Raw genomic sequence first — 27,130 nt, forward strand, 5'->3', positions numbered from 1 at the left:
GGCCAAGACATTAGGTATTTTTAAAGTGGAGAATGATAGGTTGGAGGACCAGCACCTGATATTCTGCTTGGGTAGCTTACACCCCAGCGGTATGAACATTGACTTCTCTAACGTCAAATAGCCCTTGCTTTCCCTCTCTCTCCATCCCCTCCCCCTTCCCAGTTCTCCCACCCGTCTTACTGTCACCGACTTCATTCTATCTCTGTCTCGCCGACTCCCCTGACATCTAAAGAAGGGTCTCGACCCGAAATGTCACCCATTCCTTCTCTCCAGAGTTACTACCTGTCCCGCTGAGTTACTCCAGCATTTTGTGTCTTCCTTCGATTTAAACCAGCATCTGTAGTTCTTTCCTACACATTTTGTTAGGTTCTTGATTCGTAAGGGCATCAGAGGTTATGGGGAGAAGGCTGATGAATGGGGTTGAGAAGGAAATATAGATCAGCCATGATCGAATGGCGGATTAGACCCGATGGGCCGAATGGCCTAATTCTGCTCCTATGTCTTGTGGAATAAAGAGACTACAGTTATTAACTTCGGGGCATTTTAATGACCCTAAATGTAACTGATCAAATAGTGAGAGAACAATGAAGGCAGCACACTGGTAGAGCTGCTACCTCTCAGCGCCAGAAACCTGGGTCCCATCCTGGTCTAGGGAGTGCTATCGGTGTGGAGTTTGCACGTTCTTCCTGTGACCATGTGGGTTTCTTCGGGTGCTCCTGTGTCCCTCCACATCCCAAAGATGTATGGGGTTTGTAGGTTAATTGATTCTTTGAAAAAATTGGGGGTGAGGATTGCTCCCTCCAACAAGCAATCAGATCATTGTCAAATTCAGCAGATAAAAGCAGCAATTGGCTTTCGATTAAAAGGTAAGACAACAATTGGGCTGCAAGATAAAGACAGGAGGGTATGGAACTGAGGGGGTGTACCTGGGATGCCAGGTATCACCGTTGAGCCCTCTGGAGACGTTGTGGGCTTATCAATGAAACGTCAAAGAACGAGGGTGCCCACCTGATGACCTGCCCTACCTTTCACCACCCCAATCCCACCGCCAATATCAAGAGTGCCGACATACTACAGGGATTGAAACATCACGTTCTATTAGTTCTACTGTAAGTCGCTCATGGTGTGTCGGGTGTGGACGCAAAAGTGGGATAACATAGAACGAGTGTGAACTGGCTAGTGTGGATTCAGTGGACCGAAGAGCATTTCAATGCTGTATCTTTCAATCAATCCATCTCTCTGTTTCCAGAGGTGGTCAAATTCAAACATGGAAATTCCAGGTCTGGTATGCAATAAAGGGCCTGTCCCACTTTCACAACCTAATTCACAACATCTGCCGAGTTTGCCCTTGACTCATACGGTTGTCACGAGGTCGTAGGAGGTCGTAGGTAGTTCGTAGCAGGTCATGGTGCTAGTCGTAGGTACTCGTGGCATCAAGTAGGTCGCGGCGTTTTGTTTAGCCTGATGAAAAATGTCCACGAGTAAAAAAGGTTGTGAATTAGGTCGTGAAAGTGGGACAGGCCCTTAAGGCTGACAAGGCGTAGCATAAGATTAGAGAGTTAGGAAGTTGTACAACCCAGTATATCCTGTTGTCTGTTTTGCCCATCAACACTAATCCCATTTGCCCACATTAGGTCATAAGTGATAGGAGCAGAATTAAGCCATTCGGCCCATTAAGTCTACTCCGCCATTCAATCATGGCTGATCTATCTCTCCCTCTGGCAGTGTAACTAGCATTAGGTTAAATTGTCTTCAAGAACAAATTATTTTGTATAGTGCAATTAACATTGTAAAACATCTCAATGTGGTTCAAGGAGAATCTGGAACTAAATGTAATGCCCAGCCACATCAGCACATAGGTCAGATGTTCATAAGCTTGGCAAATGAGGCAGATCTTAAGGAGTGTCTTAAAATAGTGCAAGACGAGAGGTTTAGGGAGGATATTTAAGAGATTCAAACCTTTGCTGCTGCAGGCAGTAGAGTAATTAAAATTGGTGATTCTCAAGTGGCCTAAATTGGAAGAATGAAGGTGTCCACAGTGGACCACCTGACATTTTTTATGAATGAATCTAAATATTCGATACAACACGATAGAACTTTATTTATCCCATGAGGGGAATTGATCTGCCAACAGTCATAAAACTCAAAATACATGAAACATGACATTAAAGTGACGAGTGGAAAAGATTGGAGATGGGCAAAGATTGGGGGGTGGGGGGTGGGGGGGGAATGAGTCAGTCTACCCCATGACAGAAGGAGCAGGAGTTATACAGTTTGATAGCCACGGGGAAGAAGGATCTCCTGTGGCGTTCTGTCCAGCGTATCCTATCGTAAAAGTAATATATTAGAGTTTACAATTTCAAGACACATCGAGGCTACCTTGATAGATGTATCTGCCTTCTGCCCCGCTTGATGGTTAGAGTGAACCAACGCCAATGAAAGACACAAAACTCACCATAGTGCAACTTTACTATGAAAGGGTGATTGACCTCAGCCAAGATGTCCCGCTCCATTTTAGATCTGACTCGATCACGCACTGACAGAACAAAACAGAACAAAATTAATGTAACAATATCTGCTTTAACTCTCCATATTATTTGTCTTATACATTAGAATTGTTTCTCGTTTGTACTCATTAAATATCTGATATAAATTCACAAAATTAAAAGATGGGTCTTATTGCTTAGAAAAGTGGCATCGCACAGCACCGTAATGCACAGAAGGAGAAACTCATGGGTCCATTTAGACTAAATGTTAAAGTCTCCTTGAAGCATTTGAATGAGTCTCATCAAGAATTACACTCGACTCAGTCCAGGGACCCCAATAGTCCTTTCGGGTTAGGCAGATGTTCACTTGCACCCCCTCCAACCTCATCTACTGTATACATTGTTCAAGGTGTGGAATAACTCTCTAACTGTTGCCATACCATTCTGAAAAGCTGTAATAAAGTGGAAAGTGGGTGAATAGCAATGAATATAATCACTGTTTTATGCTGGTTCATCATGACTTCCTTATTCTTTTTCTCTGTTCCTTATTTATAAACTCTGGGATCCTATTATATTTTTAATCACTTTCTCACCCGGCAATTTTCATCATGCTGTGCATATATAGCAATAAATCTCTCTGTTTTTGTACCACTTAGAAAATTCTACCTTCTCAGATGCAAAGTTGTGTTTTTTTAGTTTTTAGTTTTTCAAGGTTCACATTGTGTTTTTGATTTTCTGTTTTTGGACTGAATTCTGTTTTTAGTTTGTGTCTCTGTGATGTCTTTATTATTTATTTTACTCTGATTATATGTTTATATTCCTGTTGATCTATGTAAGGTGTCCTTGAGATGTCTGAAAGGCGCCCAACAAATAAAATGTATTATTATTATTATTAAAGTTATTCCAATCAAAATGTAACATTTCACTTATCTTGGTGTTAACTTTTAGTTGGAACTGATCCACCCATTCTACCAATCTCTCTCGATTTTCTTTAAGTATTTTACATTGACTACGTTTATGTGTTGCAATAATCCATTTCTCGAGAGAGAGAGAGAGAGAGAGAGAGAGAGAGAGAGAGAGAGAGAGAGAGAGAGAGAGAGAGAGAGAAGAGAGAGAGAGAGAGAGAGAGAGAGAGAGAGAGTGTCCGAGATTGTATCCTTATCTACTGTACCCGTTGTTCAAGATGTGAACTCTTGTACATCGGCGAGACCAAACACAGACTGGGTGATCGTTTCGCGAAACACCTTCACTCAGCCCGCGTGAACCTACCTGATCTCCCGGTTGCTGGACACTTTAATTCTCCTTCCCATTCCTACACTGACCTTTCTGTCCTAGGTCTCCTCCATTGTCAGAGTGAAGCTAAACACAAATTGGAGGAACAGCATCTCATATTTCGCTTGGGCATCTTACAGCCCAGTGGAATTAATATTGATTTATCTCACTTCAGGTAGCCCTGGCATTCCCTCTCTGTCTATCCTCCCCCACCCAAGTCGCACTAGCTTCTCATTTTCACCCAACAAACAGATTACAATGGCCTGTTTCCTTTATCATTTTTACTTTTTTGCATATCTTTCATTCATCCAAACCAGTCTGAAGAAGGGTCTCGACCCGAAACGTCACCCATTCCTTCTCTCCAGAGATGCTGCCTGACCTGCTGACTTACTCCAGCTTATTGTGTCTATCACAAGATTATATCCATTTCTATTCCCCCATTTTCTGCATCATTGCCGTCTTTCAGTGCAAGACAATAATGCAGAATTGATGCTGGAAATCACATTGTTCCATGTAAGTATTATAGCCAAACTGTAAGTATTATAGCCATGCTGACCAGCAATCTACAGCAAAACAATGAACCACAGATGTTGGTGCTATGTAGTTAATGATAATTAAAGAGTGTCCTGACACATGGCATCCTGGTATGGTATGGCAACAGTACTGCGGCTGACAAGAAGGCTCCGCAGAGAGTCATCAATACAGCCCAGAAGATCACCAACACACCTGCCTGCCCTGGAAGAGATCTATAGCTCTCGTTGCCTGCGGAAGGCACCACGCATACTAAAGGACTCATCCCATCCTGCACATCACTTGTTTGTCCTTCTGCCCTCAGGAAAGCATTACAGGTCCATCAAATCACACACCACAAGATTAACAAACAGTTTCTACCCCAAGGCCATCACCACTCTGAACTCCGCATTGAACACACATAGCCAATATTTTGTACTGCCACAACACTAAACTGTGAAATATTGCACATTCTGACGACTACATTTTTCTTGCCTTCATTGTCATTATTAAGGGGCTGTCCCACTTGGGCGACCTAACTGGCAAGTTTAAAGAGTTTAGGAGAGTTTGAAAAAAAATGTCATGTTGAAGACCTCCTTCCACCTCCTTCGACTATGTTGAAGACCAGCTTCGACTAGCTACGATATCTACAACTAACTTCGGGAAAATTGGACACCGGATAGTGGAGGGTGAAGATGACCTCCTTCGATCTCCTTCGAGCTCCCTTCAACCTCCCTTCTACTATGATGAAGACTATCTACGACTACCTTCGACTACCATCGATTACCTACGACTAACATGCTGCCTACTACGACTAAACCTACGAGTAATTAAAGTATAGATTTTTTCCATGGAGACCTTTTTTTACTCGCTGGCATTTTTCAACATGTTGAAAAATACGCCGCGACCTAGCTGAGGCCTCAAGTACACCGGGACTACTCTCGAGCATGAAGGAGAGTTACAAAGACCTCCTACAACCTCGTGTCGAACATGCTGCGAGTATGAGTCGAGGGCAAACTCGCCAGAACTCGTGGATTAGGTCGCCCAAGTGGGACAGGCCTTTTATTTATCTGATACGTTGGAGCTCCGCTCGGGCAGTGCGCCTGAAATTTTGTTGTATGTATTTACAATGACAATAAAGTGTATTATTATTATTATTATTATTATTATTACTACTCAGTAGCAGGAGAATTGACAGTTTTACTCTATCACAAAGTCCTAATTTTGAAGAATCATATTTACACATTGCATTCGATGAAACGAATCACTTCTGAACATATCTTACAAGTAACAATATGGTCCCAACATTCAGAGAAGGCAATAGGACAGTTTTGCATGGATGAGGTAGAATTACAATAACCTTATGCAGCAGTGAAAGATACCTAATCAAAGCAGTAATATTTGATGGAGATAGTGACTACATGTGGGATTATCCTTCAAACAACAACTGAAACAAACAATTACGGTGAGGTACAATGTAAAATTATTATATGCTTCAATAAATAAGTGTTTGATTGTTACTGTCCTGATTATTGTCCATGACACACTGGCCAACCTGAGGAGCATCTTCAGCAACAGACTGGTTCCACCAAGATGCAGCACAGAACGCCACAGGAGATCCTTCTTCCCTGTGGCTATCAAACTGTACAACTCCTCCCCCTTCTGTCGTGGGGTAGACTGACTGTCCTCCCCCCCCAATCTTTGCACATCTCCAATCCTTTCCACTCGTCACTTTAATTTAATGTATCTTGTGTTTTTATAACTGTTGACTGACCAATTCCCCTCCTGGGATAAATAACGACCTATCGTATCGTATTATATCGTATTTGAAGTTAATTTACCATATGAAGATACTGTAAAGTGGTTGTTTTTGTGGGTAATTTTTTATCCTAAATTTCATTGAGGTTAGATTGTGTGGATTTACCAAATTAATCCATGCCTGTACATAGAAACATAGAAACATAGAAAATAGGTGCAGGAGTAGGCCATTCGGCCCTTCGAGCCTGCACGGCCATTCGATATGATCATGGCTGATCATCCAACTCAGTATCCCATCCCTGCCTTCTCTCCATACCCCCTGATCCTTTTAGCCACAAGTGCCACATCTAACTCCCTCTTAAATATAGCCAATGAACTGGCCTCAACTACCTTCTGTGGCAGAGAATTCCACAGATTCACCACTCTCTGTGTAAAAAATGATTTTCTCATCTCGGTCCTAAAAGACTTCCCTCTTATCCTTAAACTGTGACCCCTAGTTCTGGACTTCCCCAACATCGGGAACAATCTTCCTGCATCTAGCCTGTCCAACCGCTTAAGAATTTTGTAAGTTTCTATATGATCCCCCCTCAATCATCTGAATTCCAGCGAGTACAAGCCAAGTCTATCCAGTCTTTCTTCATATGAAAGTCCTGCCATCCCAGGAATCAGTCTGGTGAACATTCTCTGCACTCCCTCTATGGCAAGAATGTCTTTCCTCAGATTAGGAGACCAAAACTGTACGCAATACTCCAGGTGTGGTCTCACCAAGACCCTGTACAACTGCAGTAGAACCTCCCTGCTCCTATACTCAAATCCTTTTGCTATGAAACAATCATATAGTACAATCTCCACTATACATATTATGCAGGCCATGCATTCCCCCCTAGTAAACCAGTTAGGGTTTTGGGCATCATGAGTGCTGTAGCCTTGACAGCCTTTACAGCCAGTCGTTTTGTTACTGCGGTTTTTAGAACGTAAGCTGATCCGATATGCACAGCCGTGTATGATGCTCTCTCCTTGAAATCTTAATAAAAGACTTACGGTTCACCTAGACTTTGTAATGGATCTTCTGCAAACAGATTGGACATTAGATAAGCTTTATTTAAATACATAGCGATGGATCCAATTTCAGACACATTCTCGGTTTATGCTTCACTCCCACTGCTGAAACAATGGGACAAGAGTTATCTACTAAATAACAACCATGAACATAATTAATCCTATTCACCAGAGCTTGTAGAAGATCGCATGGGATCCAAGATAGCTGAATGGATAGCAAATTGGCTCCATGGAAGGAAACAGAGGGTATTGGTGGAAGGTTGCTTCTTGGACTGGAGGCCTGTGACTAGTGGTGTGCCTCAGGGTTCGGTGCTGAGCCTATTACTGTGTGTCATCTACATCAACGATTTGGATGAGAACGTACCGGGCAAGATTAGCAAATTTGCTGATGATACAAAAGTGGGTGTTTTTGCAGATAGTAAAGATGGTCATGAATGACTACAGGAGGATCTGGATCGATTGGCCAGGTGGGTGGAGGAATGGTTGGTGGAATTTAATACAGTGAAGTGTGAAGTGTTGCATTTTGGGACGTAGAACAAGGGCAGGACCTACACGGTGAATGGTAGGCCTCTGGGTAGTGTTGTACAGCAGAGGGATCTAGGAGTGTAGGTGCATGGTTCCTTGAAGGTCGTGTCGCAGGTAGATAAGTTGGTCAAAAAGGCTTTTGGCACATTAGCCACCATCAGAGTATTGAGTATAGAAGTTGGGAGGTCACGTTGCAGTTGTATAAGACGTTGGTGAGAACGCATTTAGAATATTGTGTTCAGTTCTGGGCACCATGTTCTAGGAAAGATATTGTCAAGCTTGAAAGGGTTCAGAAAAGATTTACGAGGATGTTGCCAGGACTAGATGTGAGCTATAGGGAGAGTTGAGTAGGCTGGGTCTCTATTCCTTGGAGCGCAGGATGAGGGGTGATCTTATAGAGGTGTACAAAATCATGCAATGAATAGATTGCCCAAAGGAGGGGAATCAAGGACCAGAGGACATAGGTTCAGGGAGAAAGGAAAAGATGTAATAGGAATCTGAGGGGTAACATTTTCACACAAAAGGTGGTGGGTTTATGGAACAAACTGACAGTGGAGGTAGTTGAGGCTGGGACTATCCCAACATTCAAGAAACAGTTAGACAGGATAAGACAGGTTTGGAGGGATATGGACCAAGCGCAGACAGGTGGGACTAGTGTAGCTGAGATATGTTGGCTGGTGAGGGCAAGTTGGGCTGAAGGGCCTGTTTCCACACTGTATCTCTCTATGACTCTAAGGTCAAGGCTTGAGGATAATAGAACAAGATGCACATTAGCAGCCCTTTATTGTTGAACATGAAGGAACATGCTCTTCCAATCCAATATGAAACATTCTTGAAGGCAAAGGAGACAATTGGCTACAATTGGCTACAATTGTCTATAGATTGCAAAAGAAAACAGAGGGGCAACACTAAATATACAGACAAGAAAAGTAGGAGCACAGCACCAAATATTCTGTTTAATGGCTAAAGAAGTGAAAGTGTTTCATAAGATGGTAAAAAGGCTCCCTGTTTGACACAATGGGCAATTTCCCCAAATAACAGCAGTGTGGTATACCAAGCACATAGTGGTAGACAGAGATAGGTAGGTAACTCAGAAATGCTTCCATTTGTGTATTTTTTTAAATTAATCTTCAAACACTTACTATGGCTTGAGGCCATAACAGTTATGTCACACGGCGCTTTTCTTTTTTTATTTCCCATTCAAGAGACCATTTATAACTGAGAGCCTTGGGATATTATCATCTCCAAGGGACTTCATTGTAACACACATTCTCTTTCCACAGAAGTTGCCTGATCTGCTGAGTTCTTTCCATTTCAGTTTTGTTGTCAGATTACGAGCATCTGCATTATTTTTGCTTTGAGACAGTGGAGTTGTCCAAAAGAACAATGCATCGTTGCCAGAACAAAACAGGAAATAAAGTGGAAGGCATTCCCTCCAATCTTCGGCCACACAATCCTTTTATCTAATGGTGCCCACTGATCGTGTAGGAGGGGTGCAACGCATCATGGGATGCCCATGACAATACTGTGCGGCATGGGCGGAAATCGCTTTTAAAACTTGGGGGGGGGGGGGGGGGGGTGGGACAAAATTTCCTGACCCGATGACAAATGTGCGTGACAACTAACAATTTTATCTCCTCCCACACACACACACAAACATCTTAGACGCATCTTACTATAACGATCCTGGGGCCTGGGGAAGACGAGACACAGTGAAAAGGCCAAAAGTGATGTAAATTAAAATAGATATATATTTGCGCTGAGGCCTAACATCCAGGAGCAAGCGGCCTCCAACTGGAATTGACCTTGAGGGCTCTGGTCGCAGAGCATGTGGACTTACCATCACGGAACTGGCTGACTTCGGAGGCTGTGGTGGCGATGCGGCTGCGACTCGACTTCGGAGGCTTCGGGCGCGGGCCCTGTGGACGGTAACATCGAGAGCTCGCAGGTCCCTGGTTGGTGGCTGACTTTCGGGAGCGCCAACAACACCAGAAAGCTTCTTCCGCCACGAACCGCGGGATTGGAATCGGCTCGATTCATCGCCCGGTGCGGCTTAAAATCGTCTACGGGATCTACCATCGCCTGGCGGGGCGCTTCAACATCGATCGCCTCGACGCAACAGTTTGACTGTCTGACCACGGCAGAAGAAGCAGGGAAGAGATAACATGGGGGGGGGGGGACGATTGTCCCCCACCTCTCGAAACATGGGGGGACACGCTCCCCCATCCCCTCCCCCCCGGATTGCTGCCCATGCTGCCTGAGTCTAAAACTACCAAGTGTCTTGTTCCTGTGCTGTACTGTTCTGTGCTTATGTGCTTACCTGCTTGGTCAAAATGTCCAGGGTTGTTCTTAAATTGAATAACAAATGGGATATAATAGAAATGAAGCAGGGTGGCATAGTTCAAATGTGCAGGAAGGAACTGCAGATGCTGGTTTACGCTGAAGAATCTCTGGAGAGAAGCGTCTGCAGAAGGATCTCAACCCGATATGCCACCTATTCCTTCTCTCCGGAGATGCTGCCTATCCCGCTGAGTTACTCCAGCATTTTGTGTCTATCTTAGGTGAAAGGGTAGTCTGGCAGTAGATTGGAAGAAAGGCCTTGCGTGGTTTTTTCTGTGTGTTTTTGCAGCATGCGTTGTTCTTTTGGACAACTCCGCTGTTTCAAAAGCAGAAAAACATGCAGACGCTGCTAATCTGAAATAGAAGTAGAAATGCAAAGCACTCAGCAGATCGGGCAGCTTCTATGGAGGGAGAGAGAATTTGAGTTAACATTTCAAATTGATAAACCCCCCCCTCCCCACCCCACCCCAAGAGTGTGGACAAACAGTGTTAACTGCGTATCTCCCTCTACAAATGCTACTCAACGATGTTTGGTTTCCACTCTACATTGGCCTCATTCCCAAACTGCACAAGGTTGAAGAACTGCGGTTCTTCTTAACATGGAGTAGTTTTGTTTAGTTTAGAGATACAGCGTGGAAGCAGGCCCTTCAGCCCACCGAGTCGGCACCGACCAGCGATCCCCGCTCATTAACACTATCCTACACACACACTAGGGACAATTGTACGTTTATACATATATACCAGGCCAGTCAATCAGTCACATTTGAAATGGAACAAACTACAAATCATCCTTTCTTTCAGATTCAAAAAGTTTCACAAAAAAGATTTGATTAAATTGATCTTTGGAGCTTTACAATGTTGATGTGCAGCTAATGTTGTACACAAGCCCTTTATGACTGCGATCAGATGAAACATTTGTAGTTTGTAACAATATTCCCTGGAAAATCAAACCAATGACTCTGATTCAGATGATGTTAAAGAGCTTTGGTATTTCGAAGAGTCCCCAAACCTTCTGTACTGATTGTGAAGGGTCTCGACCAGGAATGTCACCCTTTCCTTCTCTTCAGAGATGCTGCCTGTCCCGCTGAGTTACTCCAGCACTTTGTGTCTATCTTAAGAAGGGTCTCGACCCGAAACGTCACCCATTCCTTCTCTTCAGAGATGCTGCCTGTCCCGCTGAGTTACCCCAGCATTTTGTGTCTATCTTTCTGTGTTGGTTGTTGGCTGCACAGACACAAATTCAAGTCTTTCAAAACAGTAATCACAGGTTTGCTGTGAACAATAATGCATTTGTGTATACCGAAAATTCTTCCATCTACCACACATCTGTCACATTTGAAATGGAACAGACTACAAATCATCCTTTCTGACAGATGCAAAAGGGTTCACTTTAAATAAAATTGAGCTGGAGCATAAATTTCACAAACACTTTCCAATTTGCAAAGTGTTCTGTATCTTTACGTGAAATTTATGTATTTGGCTCACCTTACAGAATTCTACCACCAGCATCTCTACATAATTCAGTCAAAAATAATCTACTTCCACACGTAGCCCTTTAAATGTCACAGATAGGCATTGATGCAGATTATCTCAGACTGGTTGAAGACGGTCTTTGTTTCACTCTGAATTGCTGCACAGTCAGGTATTCCACCTTCTGAGTGAGTATTTCTACCTCTCCGAAGATAGACACCAAATGCTGGAATAACTCAGCGGGACAGGCAGCATCTCTGGCGAGAAGGAATGGGTGATGTTTTGGGTCCAGACCCTTCCCCGGACTCAGGGGAGAGGGGAACACAGAGACATGGAAGGGTAAGGTGTAAAAATGAGAGATCAAAGGGGATGAAAATCAAGGGAAATGTAGAATAAATCATTGTTAGCTAGGGGAGGGTGGCAACGAAAACATGTTTTACCTCTCCAATGGATGCAAGTGATCTGGTGCCAACATTGCAATGAAGAACAGGGGAAATATTCCACTTATAGTAAGAAAGAACTGCAGATGCTGGTAAAATTGAAGGTAGACATAACATGCTGGAGTAACTCAACGGGACAGGCACCATCTCTGGAGAGAAGGAATGGGTGACGTTTCGAGTCGAGACCCTTCTTCGCTTCCCTGGCAAAGTCTATCGCTTAACCAAAACTGAAATAGATAATCTATGCATGGCTGCCCTGATGTTTTGTGGGATCTTGCTGTGTCTAAACTGGCTGCAGTTTTACTGCCACTGCAATACTTCATGAATACTTATGATGTTTAAAAGCATCTTAGAATGTTCTGAGGTAAAGCAAGGAATTATGTCAAATCAGTTCATTTTTTTCATTCATTCTGCCAGCATAACATTCTCAGCAGTAGAACAGTGGAAGATGCCCTTACGACCATAAATGAGGTTGTTGCCACACTTTTACAGTAGTTATAGGCATGCAGTGAGCAGAGCTCGTAATTCATCTCAGGAGGAGATACAATTTGCTTCCTGATCTATGCTGATGTAGGTGATCTTGACTTGACTACTGATCTACATTTACTTAAATTTACCACAGAGAGGATGATCTATCCATGTATCCAATTATGAATATTCCTGTGTTTGACTTGTTTCCATCCAAGTAGCATTCTGGCAGGACTTCACCAATGAGGAACTCCAGCCACATCCACATATTCCACCAGTCAGGCGTATTAGCGATATCAGAGCCGTTTGAACTGAACAGGGTACATCAGGAGATGGTTATGTCAAACAGTCCTTGTTCCAGGCGTACATTGGTACCATCCCTCAACTCTATCTCGGCTCCAATGACGATTGCATCAGGGCTGCTTCCTGCACCCATACAGAACTCATACATGTTATTAACTTTACCATTACCTTCCACCCTGCCCTCAAATGGACGTGGACTATCTCTGACACCTCTCTCCACTTTCTTTCTTGATCTTGCCTTTCTTTCTTGACTATCGACTGACGTCCACTACAAACCCACCGACAATTATCTGGACTAGGGGCAAGGGAAGAGGGTTCACGTTGTGGCCCTGTTTCATCCAATCTTTCCACCACCACGCACAAGAAGCACAAGAAGCGACAAGACAGACACCATTGTATGCTGATGCTGAGAAGTGTGTTCAGCTCTGGCAGAACAACTTCTAATCTTGTGTGTGGACTCGATAAGAAGAAGATCTGGACTACACTCCAACCACCCACCTCTTGTGAAGATGCTGTCTCCTACTCTCCCGCCATGTAACGGGACAGAAGGCTCCCGGCAAGCAGGCCAGACGTGCCCGCCACGGGACTGACCTCGGAAGAGGACCTGCTGGGAGGACCCACCCGGTAGGCTTGGCTCCGGCGGGACCAGGAACCTGCCCAAAGTTTCAACGGAGTCTGCCCAAAGGCTCACGGTCGGAGGAACCGGGAACATGTTCGAAGGCCCGACGGTCGGCATGACTGAGTGGGAGCTGGAGATGTCGGATACAGAGCAAGCACCGGTAGGAAGGTGAACCAGGGTGGTGCCTCCAGCGCCTTCAATGTCGGCTGCAGGAGGCGCCCCCAGGACACAAAGATGGCCGGGCGAGGAGAGGAGAGGAGTGGGACGGCGGTTGGCAGGAACTGCTCCAGTACATTGAGCGCACGGGCCGACCGCACTTGTGACTTTGGCGCCAAACATGTCGTCGCTCACATGTGTAATATATGCAAAACGAATTGACTTAATTTCTCCATCTCCGCTGCATCTGCTCCCAGTATGAGGCTGTGGGCCTATACCACTTAGGCGATTTTTTCCGCCTAATTCAGTCGCTGGTACCTGTTGCCGGTTGACATAGTTTGACGTAGATAGTCGCCAATGGAATTCACCGAAGTCATCGCCAGCGAAACCTACATCATCCTGGCGACAACCTACGACAAGCCAACTGTAGCCAACATTTTTGAATGTTTAAGTCAATGGGTGGCGTCGCGCACGGCAGACTCGCCAGCAGTCTGTCCGTCCTTTCAGCCTTTTAGTTATTTTTAGTCTAAAAGTATGTTCCAGGAGGTTTCTCAGTCTTTTTTATCTGGGCGAGGTGGGTGGGGAAGGGGAAAACCGTTTCCCAGTCACTTACTGGTCGGGATGTGACTATTCTCTGAGTCGCAACGTCTCCACCCCCCTCGCGGCCTACCATTTGGATTGGCGTGGCTTTTCCTGCCGGGGACCGGCCAGAGCTTCAGCAGCGGTGCAGCACTGAATTACCATCGCGGAGCGGGCGATGCCTTACCGGGGATTGCCACGTGGAGAGCTCTGGAGTGTTGGGCCAGCTGATGTGGAGCTGTGGTTTGCGCAGCTTCGAGCCGTGGGCGGCGCTGACTTTAACATCGCGGAGTCCTGGGAATCTTTGCCGGGAATCGCCAGTGTTGGAGCTCCGCCCAGAGCGGCCTGTGGACTTCAGGAGCCACGGTCCCCCATAGGAAGCGGCCGATTAGGAAACTCCAAGCCGCTGAGAGTGTTCTTCCATTCCGACGCTGGAGTTCCATCCTCCCGGCGAGAGGGCCTGAACATCGGGCCGTCCGTAGCGGCGACTGCGGAGGGCTCAAAGGCCCCGACCACGAGTGGACAGAGAGGAAGATGACTGAACTTTATTGCCTTCCCTCACAGTGGGAAACGTTGATTCCGCTGTGTGGGGATGTTCATGATAAATTCTATCGTGTATTGTGTTCTTTTTATTCGTACGGCTATATGGTAACTCAAATCTTACTGTACCAATTGGTGCATGTGACAATAAATGTAACTTAAACTTGAACATTTCAAAATCCAGCGGTGACCAGAAAGACGCTACGACTCTTTGGGCGCCTGAGGGGGCTACCTCATACAGGCGACACCCCGGCAACCATGTGGCGACAGCCTAATCATCGCCTGTAGTCGCCCAAAAAATAGCCTAAGTGGGACACGGGCATAAGCATTCTAGGACATCCGAGATTTCTTCTTTCTTTAGTAAGTAAGTATCCTTCTGCTATAGATGGATCCTGCACATATCTCCTCTGCGTCTTGTAATTCTGCTCATTCTCCACCCCACCCTCAACAAGGATAGAGTTCACCTGGTGCTCACCATTCATTCCATCACCATCCACATCCACCACATCATTCTCTGACATTTCCATCGCCTCCAATGTGATCCCACCATCAGTCCATCCCCAGCCCTTTGAGACTGCTCCCTCAGTGATGTCTTGGTTCATTCATTCCTTCCCACCCAAACCACCCCGTCCCCACGTACTTTTCCCTGCCACCGCAGTAAATGTAACAACTACCACTATACCTCCTCCCTCCCATTCATCCAGGGATGACAGTAGTCATTCCAAGTGAATCAGATGTTCCTATGCACCTCCTCTAACCTCAGTGGTACAGTGGTAGAGCTGGTGCTTCACAGCACCAGTAGATCCGGGTGCTGTCTATACAGAGTATTACATTCTCCCCGTGATTGCGTGGATTTTCTCTGAGATCTTTGGTTTTCTTCCCACATTCCAAAAACATACAGGTTTGTAGGTTAATTGGCTTGGTATAATCGGCTTAGTAAATTGTCCCTAGTGTGTGCGTAGGATAGTGTTAATGTGCGGAGATCGCTAGTCGGTGCGGACTCGGTGGGCCGAAGGGCCTGTTTCCGCACTGTATTGCTAAACTAAACTAAACAAATGAGGAATATGTAAGTAAAATGTGTTGCTTGCTCCCTAATGAACCCACTGTCTAGTCCAGTAACAGGACAGTGGGTACTTAATAGGCACATTGAAGGTGGCATAGTCATAAACCCTTACCTTAGAATTATCACAAGCTGCAAAATAGCTTTGCAAAAACTGGTGTTTCTTCACTGTCACAACAACATGTTGTTCTTTTGGATTTTGACACAGCACATATACAGAAAGCACTTTTGTTTAGTGATCTAATGTCAACTGGAACCCAACCACCTGACTCTTTGTGTAGGAAGGAACTGCAGATGCTGGTTTACACTGAAGATAGACACAAAATGCTGGATGGAGTAACTCAGTGGGAGACAAGAGATATGGACGATGATATGGAGAAATATAGAACAGATTTTGCATATCATTCATTCAGTTGTTCTATATCTCTCTATATCAACATCTATTTCTCTCATTTCCCTCTCCCCCGACTGTCTGAAGAAGGGTCTCGACCCAAAACGTCACCTATTCCTTTTCTCCAAAGATGATGTCTGACCCGTTGAGTTATTCCAGCTTTTTGAGTCTATCTTCAACTAATCCAGTACTCTCCTTGCCTCTCCTTGCCAATTTAACATGGTTGAGCAGTGAATTCTAAAGTTTAGTTTAGTTTAGTGATATAGTGCGGAAACATGTTACAGGAAAGATGTCAAACATTAACACTATCCTACACTAGAGACAATTTTTATATTCATACCAAGCCAATTAACCTGCAAAACTGTATGTCTTTAGAGTGTGGGAGGAAACCGAAGTTCTCGGAGAAAACCCATGCAGGTCACTGGGAGAAAGTACAAACTCTGTACGGACAGCATCCGTAGTGCGAATCGAACCCGGGTCTCTGGCGCTGTAAGCACTGTAATAGCCCTGTCCCACAGTACGAGTTCATTCCAAGAGCTCTCCTGAGTTTTAAAAATCAAACTCGTGGTGAGCACGGAGAATTAACCTAGCGGGTACATCGGGACTCGGGGACGTCCCTTAGCGCTAACGGCAGGTACTCGGGCTGACTCGCTAACGGCAGGTAAGCGCGGGAAGACTCATGAAGATTTTTCAACATGATGAAAAATGTCCACGAGATCCCCGAGTACCGAAGAGTGGCCATTACTGTAAATCTCCGAGTTCGAATCAGGGCAAACTCGGGAGTACTCGTGGAATGAACTCGTACAGTGGGACAGGGGTTTAAGGCAGCAACTTTAATGCTGCGCCACCGTGCGACCAGTAAAGTAGGAAGATAAGCATAACAAAGAGTAATGTGTCACATCAAGCAATGATATGTAGTTTTACACCTTGAAGTAGCAGCACAACATATAACAGTGCCTAGCTATAACAGCACTCACCTTTCAGAGTGGCCTTTTTAAGTACCTTCATAGCATAGAGTTGCCCAGCATCAGAGCCCTTGATTTTCTTGACAAGAAAGACCTTAAAGGAAGAACACACAACAAAAGGTTAATATATCACTTTTCAATGTTTTTTTCCCCACAGACACTAAAACTATATTAAGCCAGGTCTTGTACATATTGGCCCTCAACTCTGTTCTTGGATTAAACTAGATCATGACTGGGGTGTGTTGAACGCCATTTGCTCTATATCTAGAATACCTACATCTTAGTGCAGAACATTTCAGATATTTTGGCAGTAAGATAGATTTGAATAACAGTTTTTTTTTTAATACTCAACAGTAACCTGACCTTTTTGCACCTTTCAACATAGTTGGAGGAAAACATCTTCAGGCACTTCTAACCAAATTTCTCCCTTCTTGGTTTTCCATTGGTTTTCTAATTTACTTCAATTTTGTGAAGTAGATTGAGGCATGTTTTAGATACAGGGATTAGTTCACCCACGACTGCATCCCTAAGTACGGATCCAACGCCATCATTAAGTTTGCTGACGACACCACGGTGGTAGGACTGATCAGTGACAACGATGAGTCGGCCTACAGAGAGGAGGTCCAGCACCTGACAACCTGGTGTGCCAATAATAACCTCGTCCTCAACTCCAAGAAGACGAAGGAAATTATTGTCGACTTCAGGAAGGTCAGAGGGGGCAGACATACCCCCATCCATATAAACGGGACTGAGGTGGAGCGCGTCTACAGCTACAAATTCCTCGGGGTACACATCTCGGAGGATTTGTCCTGGTCCCTCAACACCTCCAAGCTGACCAAAAAGGCACAGCAGCGCCTTTACTTCCTGAGGAGGCTCAAGAAAGCCCACCTGTCCCCCCAGATCCTGACCAACTTCTACCGGTGTACCATCGAGAGCATCCTGACCACCTGCTTCACGGTATGGTACAGCAGCTGCACTGTTGCGGACAGGAAGGCACTACAACGGGTGGTGAAAACCGCGCAGCACATCATCGGTGCCCCGCTCCCTGCCATGGATGCCCTCCACTGAAAACGGTGTCTGAAATGGGCTGGGAAGATATTAAAGACCCCTCCCACCCCAACCATGGACTGTTTGCCCTCCTCCCATCAGGGAGGCGGTACAGGAGCCTCAGGTCTCGTACCAGTAGGATGAGGAACAGCTTCTACAATCATACCGTCGCATTGCTGAACTCGGAGTCCCGCCGATAGATTCCTCCGGTCCCTCCGTCCCCATTGTTTAATTATTCTGTATTTTTTATTATTCTGTATCCTCTTTTTTTTTTAATTTCTATATTGCACTACTACGGACTGACGCAAAACTGCATTTCGTTGTACCCATACTCAGTATTTGTGCAATGACATTAAAGTTGAATTGAATTGAATTAAAGGATAGTTGTGGTAATTGTTGGTATAACTATGTAACCATTTGAGAAAGCATTTTATTGTCCTTAGTGTCATGAGCATTAGGCTGGTAATGGGAGATATACATGCCAATCATTCCAGAGCAGGAGAAAAACATCCAGTGGGCAGATGGAACAGTAAGTATTGCAAGGAGAACTCCAATGGGTTCTGATGGTCACCCATGATGGATTGATGGAAATACAGTAACACACTTTATGTATTTTAACTTTTCATTGTGAGCAATTTTGGGCCCCATGTCCAAGGAAGGATGAGCTGGCGCTGGAGAGGGTCCAGGAATGATCCCAGGAATGAGTTGGGTAACATATGATGAGCGTTTGAAGGCACTGGGCCTCTACTCACTGCAGTTTAGAAGGATGAGGGGCAAACCTCACTGAATCTTACCAAATAGTGAAAGGCTTGGATAGAGTGGATGTGGAGAGGATGGTTCCACTAGTGGACGAGTCTAGGACTAGAGGTCATAACCTCAGAATTAAAGGATGTTCCTTGAGGACGGAGATGAGGAGGAATTTATTTAGTCAGAGGGTAGTGAATCTGTGGAATTCATTGCCACAGAAGGCTGTGGTGGCCAAGTCAATGCATATTTTTAAAGCAGAGATAGATAAATTCTTGATTAGTATGGGTGTCCGGGGTTATGGGGAGAAGGCAGGAGAATGGGGTTAGGAGAGAGAGATAGATCAGCCATGATTGAATGGTGGAGTAGACTTGATGGACCTAATGGCTTAATTCTGCTCGTATCACTTATGAACATGAATTTTACAAAAAGGGATACTAATATTTGAAGAGGTGCCTAATTCTGCTCCAATCACTTAGGACCTCATGAACATTCGCCAAGTAGGAGGATGTTCGTAGAATATCAAAGACTATGAGTAATTCTACAAATTCAAGATTAATTCTAACGAAGTTACCTACCCCCCCCCCATCCCACCCCACCAGATATTGTCTTCAAATTTGTCCTCTGATATTCTTTTGAAAATAGTCCAATATTTCCAGAGAGAAACAGTGACGAATTGAATTTGTGGAAAAGGTACTTGAAAGAGTTTGGAAAAGCTCAATCAAATCAACAGAATTAGCTTGAGATAACCCTGATAATTTTTAAAAATAGCATGCAATTTCATTTCAAGGCAAATGAAGGTTAGATAACAGAACAGAAACTGACAGGCTAAATGTGGATCACTGATTCTGCCATATAATTGCATTTCCATATAATTGGAAAATAAATCAAGAGACTCATGAGATGGGCCTATTACTGAGTAAGTGTGCATGTGTGGGAGATGATGGGGGTGAAAATGAGTGCTACGGGAACATCTCATATTGTCATGGTAATATTTCTTGAGCCGAATTAGGCAGTGATGAATGTGATTCAGCCTTATGACACTTGCTACTTGTGTGCCAATAATATGTGATTCAGAATAATCACATCTCCTCTTGACATTACACAGTGCAACCATGTACTATTCTGAGATTTACAAGTGCTTTTCGGTTTGAATCATAGTCATAGTCATAGAGTGATACACCATGGAAACAGGCCCTTCGGCCCAACTTGCCAACACCGGCCAACATGTCCCAGCTATACACGTCCCACCTGCCCGTGTTTGGTCCACATCCCTCCAAACCCGTCCTACCCATGTACCTGTCTAACTGCTTCTTAAATGTTGGGATAGTCCCAGCCACAACTACCTCCTCTGGCAGCTTGTTACATACACCCACCACCCTTGGTGTGAAAAAGTTACCCCTCAGATTCTTATTAAATCTTTTCCCCTTCACCTTAAACCTATGTGTTCTGTTCAGCTTCTCAATTCACCTTCTCTGGGTAGGAGATTCTGTGCATCTTCCCAATCTATTCCTCTCATGATTTTATACACCTCTGTAAGATCACCCTTCATCTTCCTGCGCTTCAAGGAATAGTCCCAGCCTACTCAACCTCTCCCTTTCGCTCAGACCCTCGAGCCCTGGTAAATCTTCTCTGTACATTTTCCAGCTTGATGACATCTTTCCTATAACATGGTGCCAGAACTGAACACAATACTATAAATGCGGCCTCAACAACATCTTATATGACTGCAACATGACCTCCCAACTTCACTGATAGCTGGAGGCCCTGAACTAATTCCTCCTGTATCATACTAGTCACCGCCTGCTACCTTGAGAGGTATCCATTTAATCCTACTCTTTGCTTTCTGACCAATAATAATTTCTCTATCTCAGTTTCAGTTCCAGTTTAGTTTATTGTCACGTGTACCGAGGTACAGTGAAAAGCTTTTGTTGCGTGCTAACCAGTCAGCGGAAAGACAATATGTGATTTCATTCAGGCCATCCACAATGTACAGATACATGATAAAGGGAATAATATTTAGTGCAAGATAAAGCCAGTAAAGTCCAAATAAAGATAGTCTGAAGGTCAAAGATAATTCAGGACTATGTCGTCAAGTCAAGAGAGTTTATTGTCATGTGTCCCAGATAGGACAATGAAATTCTTGCATTGCTGCAGCACAACAGGAAATTGTAGTCATAACTACAGATCAGATCAGTGTGTCCATATACCATAGGATATATATATATATACACACATTACATATGTATACATACATATACATACATTAACCCTAAATCCAAGTTACATGACATTAATGAAAAATTTGCCCTTGTGGTTTTCCAAATAGATCATTTAACAGAAAGACCAAACAATTCTAATAATTCACTTACTTTTCCATAAGATCCCTGGCCCAGGACTTTGAGCAATTCGAACTGAGAGGGATCTGCTTTTTCAAAGCCTTCTTTCACATGGTTGCTGATGTCTATTTCCTTCACAATACGTTCATCCTGTGGGGAAATGTTTACATGGAAGATTATAGGAGGTGCAAATCCCATAATGCAGCAATCAACCATACATTCTGCACAGGATCTTTTCATCCCTGTTCAGCTGCTGGAGCAAACTTTTCATACAAGAAGATCATTCTATTCTGGCATGCAAATGAAAATATGTGTTGAGAACGCCTTGAGCTGTAAACATTGGATTGAAAAGCAATAATTAAATATGGAGATACAAGACATTGCAGATGCAGATATTGGAAAAAAAAAAAATTTGCTGGAAGAACTCAATGTATCAGGCAGCATCTGTGGAGGGAAGTGAAAAGATGACACTTGGGTCAGGATCCGGAATCAATTATGTTTTTTTTAATTTACATTGAATAAAAGCTTTCCTCTACCCCTGTTCAAAATAGTTCATTGATATCTTAATATCCATAGGAGAAAGAAAACACACACTCTCCTAATAGGCTGTGGGCCGAGGAGCTTTATTCCAGTGTTTCGTGACCCAAGTCACAGAACTACATGAAATTTTCACATATTGTGTAAAAATATTATATAAATCACCCCTGAAACTCGTCATGAACAAGACTTGCACATTTTTATTAAATTAGAGAAAAAACGGAAAAATGTTGGGTATTTTTAGTCCAATCAAAGCACGTTTAACATTGAGTTGTCTGCCAGTTGGCCAATCACGCGCTTTGTTTCAGGCTAGTACACATCATAGCTGAGAGGGCTTCACTGATGCCTGTTTTACTGGAGATTCCGATGGAGGTTCTTTGTCGTGGAAACTTGCAGCAGGGTAATTGAATTTAGTGAGAAAAGCATTAAGGAGTCTGAAAAAGTCTGAAAAATGTGCAGCTATGTGGATAGAAGTGGAAGAAAGTCTTGAAAGCAAAGTCGCTGCTAAGATGCTGCAACACAAAGTTGTGAAACTTTGTGAATCAACTCAAACTGAAAGGTAAGATCTAAAGTCTGAATTTATGAAAATTAATCTGTATGGACTTTAATTAATTTAATTGCACCCTTTATAATGTGAAAAAATGAGATTTGGAGGCTGTACACTCACTCACTCACTCACTCACCACTCACTCATTCCTTCATTCATTCATTCATTCATTCATTCATTCATTCATTCACTCACTCATTCACTCACTCATTCATTCCTTCATTCATTCATTCATTTATTCAGAGAGAAAGGAAAAGGAGGTGGGGTAGCGTTGCTGATTAGAGAGGAGATTAACGCAATGGAAAGGAAGGACATTAGTTTGGAGGATGTGGAATCGGTATGGGTAGAGCTGCGAAACACTAAGGGGCAGAAAACCCTGGTGGGTGTTGTGTACAGGCCACCTAACAGTAGTAGTGAAGTTGGAGATGGTATCAAACAGGAAATTAGAAATGCGTGCGACAAAGGCAAAACCGTTATAATGGGTGACTTCAACCTACATATAGATTGGGTGAATCAAATTGGCAGGGGTGCTGAGGAAGAGGCTTTCTTGGAATGTATGCGGGATAGTTATCTAAATCAACATGTAGAGGAACCAACGCGAGAGCAGGCTATTTTAGACTGGGTATTGAGTAATGAGGAAGGGTTAGTTAGCAGTCTTGTTGTACGTGCCCCCTTGGGCAAGAGTGACCATAATATGGTTGAGTTCTTCATTAGGATGGAGAGTGAGATTGTTAATTCAGAAACAATGGTTCTGAACTTAAAGAAAGGTAACTTTGAGGGTATGAGACGTGAATTGGCCAAGATTGACTGGCAATTAATTCTAAAAGGGTTGACGGTGGATATGCAATGGAAGACATTTAAAGACTGCATGGATGAACTACAAAAATTGTTCATCCCAGTTTGGCAAAAGAATAAATCAGGGAAGGTAGTACATCCGTGGATAACAAGGGAAATCAGGGATAGTATCAAAGCGAAGGATGATGCATACAAATTAGCCAGAAAAAGCAGCATACCGGAGGACTGGGAGAAATTCAGAGACCAGCAGAGGAGGACAAAGGGCTTAATTAGGAAAGGAAAAATAGATTATGAAAGAAAACTGACAGGGAACATAAAAACTGACTGCAAAAGTTTTTATAGATATGTGAAAAGAAAGAGATTAGTTAAAACAAATGTAGGTCCCTTGCAGTCAGAAACAGGTGAGTTGATCATGGGGAACAAGGATATGGCGTACCAATTGAATAACTACTTTGGTTCCGTCTTCACTAAGGAAGACATAAATAATCTGCCGGAAATAGCAGGGGACCGCGGGTCAAAGGAGTTGGAGGAATTGAGTGAAATCCAGGTTAGCCGGGAAGTGGTGTTGGGTAAATTGAATGGATTAAAGGCCGATAAATCCCCAGGGCCAGATAGGCTGCATCCCAGAGCACTTAAGGAAGTAGCTCCAGAAATAGTGGATGCATTAGTAATAATCTTTCAAAACTCTTTAGATTCTGGAGTAGTTCCTGAGGATTGGCGGGTAGCAAACGTAACCCCACTTTTTAAGAAGGGAGGGAGAGAGAAAACGGGGAATTACAGACCAGTTAGTCTAACATCGGTAGTGGGGAAACTACTAGAGTCAGTTATTAAAGATGGGATAGCAGCACATTTGGAAAGTGGTGAAATCATTGGTCAAAGTCAGCATGGATTTACAAAAGGTAAATCATGTCTGACGAATCTTATAGAATTTTTCGAGGATGTAACTAGTAGCGTGGATAGGGGAGAACCAGTGGATGTGGTGTATCTGGACTTCCAGAAGGCTTTCGACAAGGTCCCACATAAGAGATTAGTATACAAACTTAAAGCACACGGCATTGGGGGTTCAGTATTGATGTGGATAGAGAACTGGCTGACAAACAGGAAGCAAAGAGTAGGAGTAAACGGGTCCTTTTCACAATGGCAGGCAGTGACTAGTGGGGTACCGCAAGGCTCAGTGCTGGGACCCCAGCTATTTACAATATATATTAATGATCTGGATGAGGGAATTGAAGGCAATATCTCCAAGTTTGCAGATGACACTAAGCTGGGGGGCAGTGTTAGCTGTGAGGAGGATGCTAGGAGACTGCAAGGTGACTTGGATAGGCTGGGTGAGTGGGCAAATGTTTGGCAGATGCAGTATAATGTGGATAAATGTGAGGTTATCCATTTTGGTGGCAAAAACAGGAAAACAGACTATTATCTAAATGGTGGCCAACTAGGAAAAGGGGAGATGCAGCGAGACCTGGGTGTCATGGTACACCAGTCATTGAAAGTAGGCATGGGGGGATCACAGAGTCTGAAGAAGGGTTTCGGCCCGAAACGTCGCCTATTTCCTTCGCTCCATAGATGCTGCTGCACCCGCTGAGTTTCCCCAGCAATTTTGTGTACCTATTGAAAGTAGGCATGCAGGTGCAGCAGGAAGTGAAGAAAGCGAATGGTATGTTAGATTTCATAGCAAAAGGATTTGAGTATAGGAGCAGGGAGGTTCTACTGCAGTTGTACAGGGTCTTGGTGAGACTACACCTGGAGTATTGCGTACAGTTTTGGTCTCCAAATCTGAGGAAGGACATTATTGCCCTAGAGGGAGTGCAGAGAAGGTTCACCAGACTGATTCCTGGGATGTCAGGACTGTCTTATGAAGAAAGACTGGATAGACTTGGTTTATACTCTCTAGAATTTAGGAGATTGAGAGGGGATCTTATAGAAACTTATAAAAATTCTTAAGGGGTTGGACAGGCTAGATGCAGGAAGATTGCTCCCGATGTTGGGGAAGTCCAGGACAAGGGGTCACAGCTTAAGGATAAGGGGGAAATCCTTTAAAACCGAGATGAGAATAACTTTTTTCACACAGAGAGTGGTGAATCTCTGGAACTCTCTGCCACAGAGGGTAGTCGAGGCCAGTTCATTGGCTATATTTAAGAGGGAGTTAGATGTGGCCCTTGTGGCTAAGGGGATCAGAGGGTATGGAGAGAAGGCAGGTACGGGATACTGAGTTGGATGATCAGCCATGATCATATTGAATGGCGGTGCAGGCTCGAAGGGCCGAATGGCCTACTCCTGCACCTAATTTCTATGTTTCTATGTTTCACTCACTCACTCACTCATTCACTCACTCATTCACTCACTCATTCACTCACTCATTCACTCACTCATTCACTCACTCATTCACTCACTCATTCACTCATTCATTCATTCATTCATTCATTCATTCATTCATTCAGTCATTCATTCATTCATTCATTCATTCATTCATTCATTCATTCATTCACTCATTCACTTATTCATTCATTCATGAAGTTGAGGACCTAAACTATATGTATCAATAACAAGGTAAATTAAACATTTTCACTAATGCCAGCTTGTTGTAGAGCAATAAGTCTTAATCATCTAATCTCGGATCTGCCTGCGATAACTTACCGGGAAAAGGTGCTCTGATCACGGGGCCTATGTATTTAACATAGCGAAGCCGCGGTCTCAATTAAAAAGCGGCCGATTCGCAAAGGCGGAGCCGCGGATCTTCTCCGCGGGCGAGGGGGGGGGGTGTACTTAGTGCTGTCCGTAGCGGCCGTTTCCAGGAAAATGGAGGGAAATATCTATCTGGAATATATATAGGTATAATAATATATTATATTATTGTATTAATATATTATTAGACATATATTACTATCTGGAATATATATAGGTATAATGATATATAGTTTAAATGGACTGCAACACGGAAATAGGCTGCCCATCGTGTAATATGGGCATTAGCAACTAGATGGCGCTTACTTTCCCGATCTCATTTTCTAATTAGTTTAATTAATTAATGTGCAACATTCGGCAATGACGAGTTATGACTTCCTTCTCAATTATATTTCATCTAAATCTGTGGAAAATTTCATGTAGTTTGGTGTCTTGGGTCACGAAAACTGATTTCTAGACACATTTTTGATGCTCGGCCCACAGCCTATAATTAAAATCTTTGACTTTAATATAGCACCATTCCCCATAGCACACCACAACTACATTGCAGCACACTGAGACCTTTAATCCTAATATTAACCCTAAACCAACACAGTCCCTCCCCCGAGCATTCCTCCACCTGTCTGCTCCCCTCACAGCCTGGGTCTGAGCTAAGGTTGCCACCTGTTGCCACCTGTCCCGTATTAGCCGGGACATCTTGCATATTGAGCTAAATTGGTTTGCCCCGTATGGGACCACCCTTGTCCCGTATTTGACTGCTACTACCCGGGTCGAGGGGACTGTCGGGTCGGAGCGCCTCGTCCGGCCCTGCCTCACCCGTCCCAACGCAGTGCAGCCCATGGAGTGCAGCAGCAGCAGCGCCTCGCCCGTGGCCCCGTCGGTCGAAAGCCCGGCCAGCTGTCCGACCTTCGGACCTTCGCTTACCGCCGACACCACCACCCCTCCTTCTCATGGCCGATCATCGGTTCACGAGTTGGATGAGGTGCCGGACTTTGCGCACAACGTCACCCGCAAAGTCCGGCACCCGGGCCAAAACTCCTTAACTTGCCCGCTAGCTGGGCTTCGTGTGCAGGCCAGCACCCGGGGCCAACTCATCATTCACCCAGCCACGGCCCAGTCGGTCAACGAATTGCTGTCGAGAATTTATTTTGACCTTTTGTTCCTTATTTGGGAGTGAGAAAGTTGGCAACCCTAAACTGACCCTAACCCTTATCCCTGTCGGGTCTTCACCAACTCCCCCTCCCCCCTCTCCTGTCTCTAATATTTATTCTGGTCTCTCTGGACGTCTGTAGTTCCAACTGCTGGCACCACATCAATCATAGTGACTTCTCCGCTCCCTTTCCCCGCTCCAATATCAATCATACCCTCTGAATGTACAGCTCGCAGCCCACTCAGCAAAAGCCACTTTATATTTATAAGCCCATTAACCTACAAACCTGTACGTCTTTGGAGTGTGGGAGGAAACCAAAGACCTCAAAGAAAACTCATGCAGGAG

At 44.2% G+C, this 27,130-nt stretch overlaps 1 protein-coding gene across 2 annotated transcripts in view; it reads right to left on the bottom strand.

Moving 5' to 3' along the window:
* rps6ka2 (ribosomal protein S6 kinase A2) overlaps positions 1-27,130 on the bottom strand; it is a 209,631-nt gene that overhangs the window by 121,973 nt on the left and 60,528 nt on the right. For both annotated transcript variants that reach the window (XM_033025035.1, XM_033025034.1), the window contains exons 2-4: positions 21,105-21,221; positions 16,954-17,035; positions 2,456-2,536 (exon numbers count right to left, since the gene is read on the bottom strand). In XM_033025035.1, coding sequence (XP_032880926.1) covers positions 2,456-2,536; positions 16,954-17,035; positions 21,105-21,221 — 280 coding nt within the window. The remainder of the gene's footprint in view (positions 1-2,455; positions 2,537-16,953; positions 17,036-21,104; positions 21,222-27,130) is intronic.

The sequence above is a fragment of the Amblyraja radiata genome, chromosome 8 (genome assembly GCF_010909765.2).
Source record: "Amblyraja radiata isolate CabotCenter1 chromosome 8, sAmbRad1.1.pri, whole genome shotgun sequence".
Taxonomy (NCBI): Eukaryota; Metazoa; Chordata; class Chondrichthyes; order Rajiformes; family Rajidae; genus Amblyraja; species Amblyraja radiata.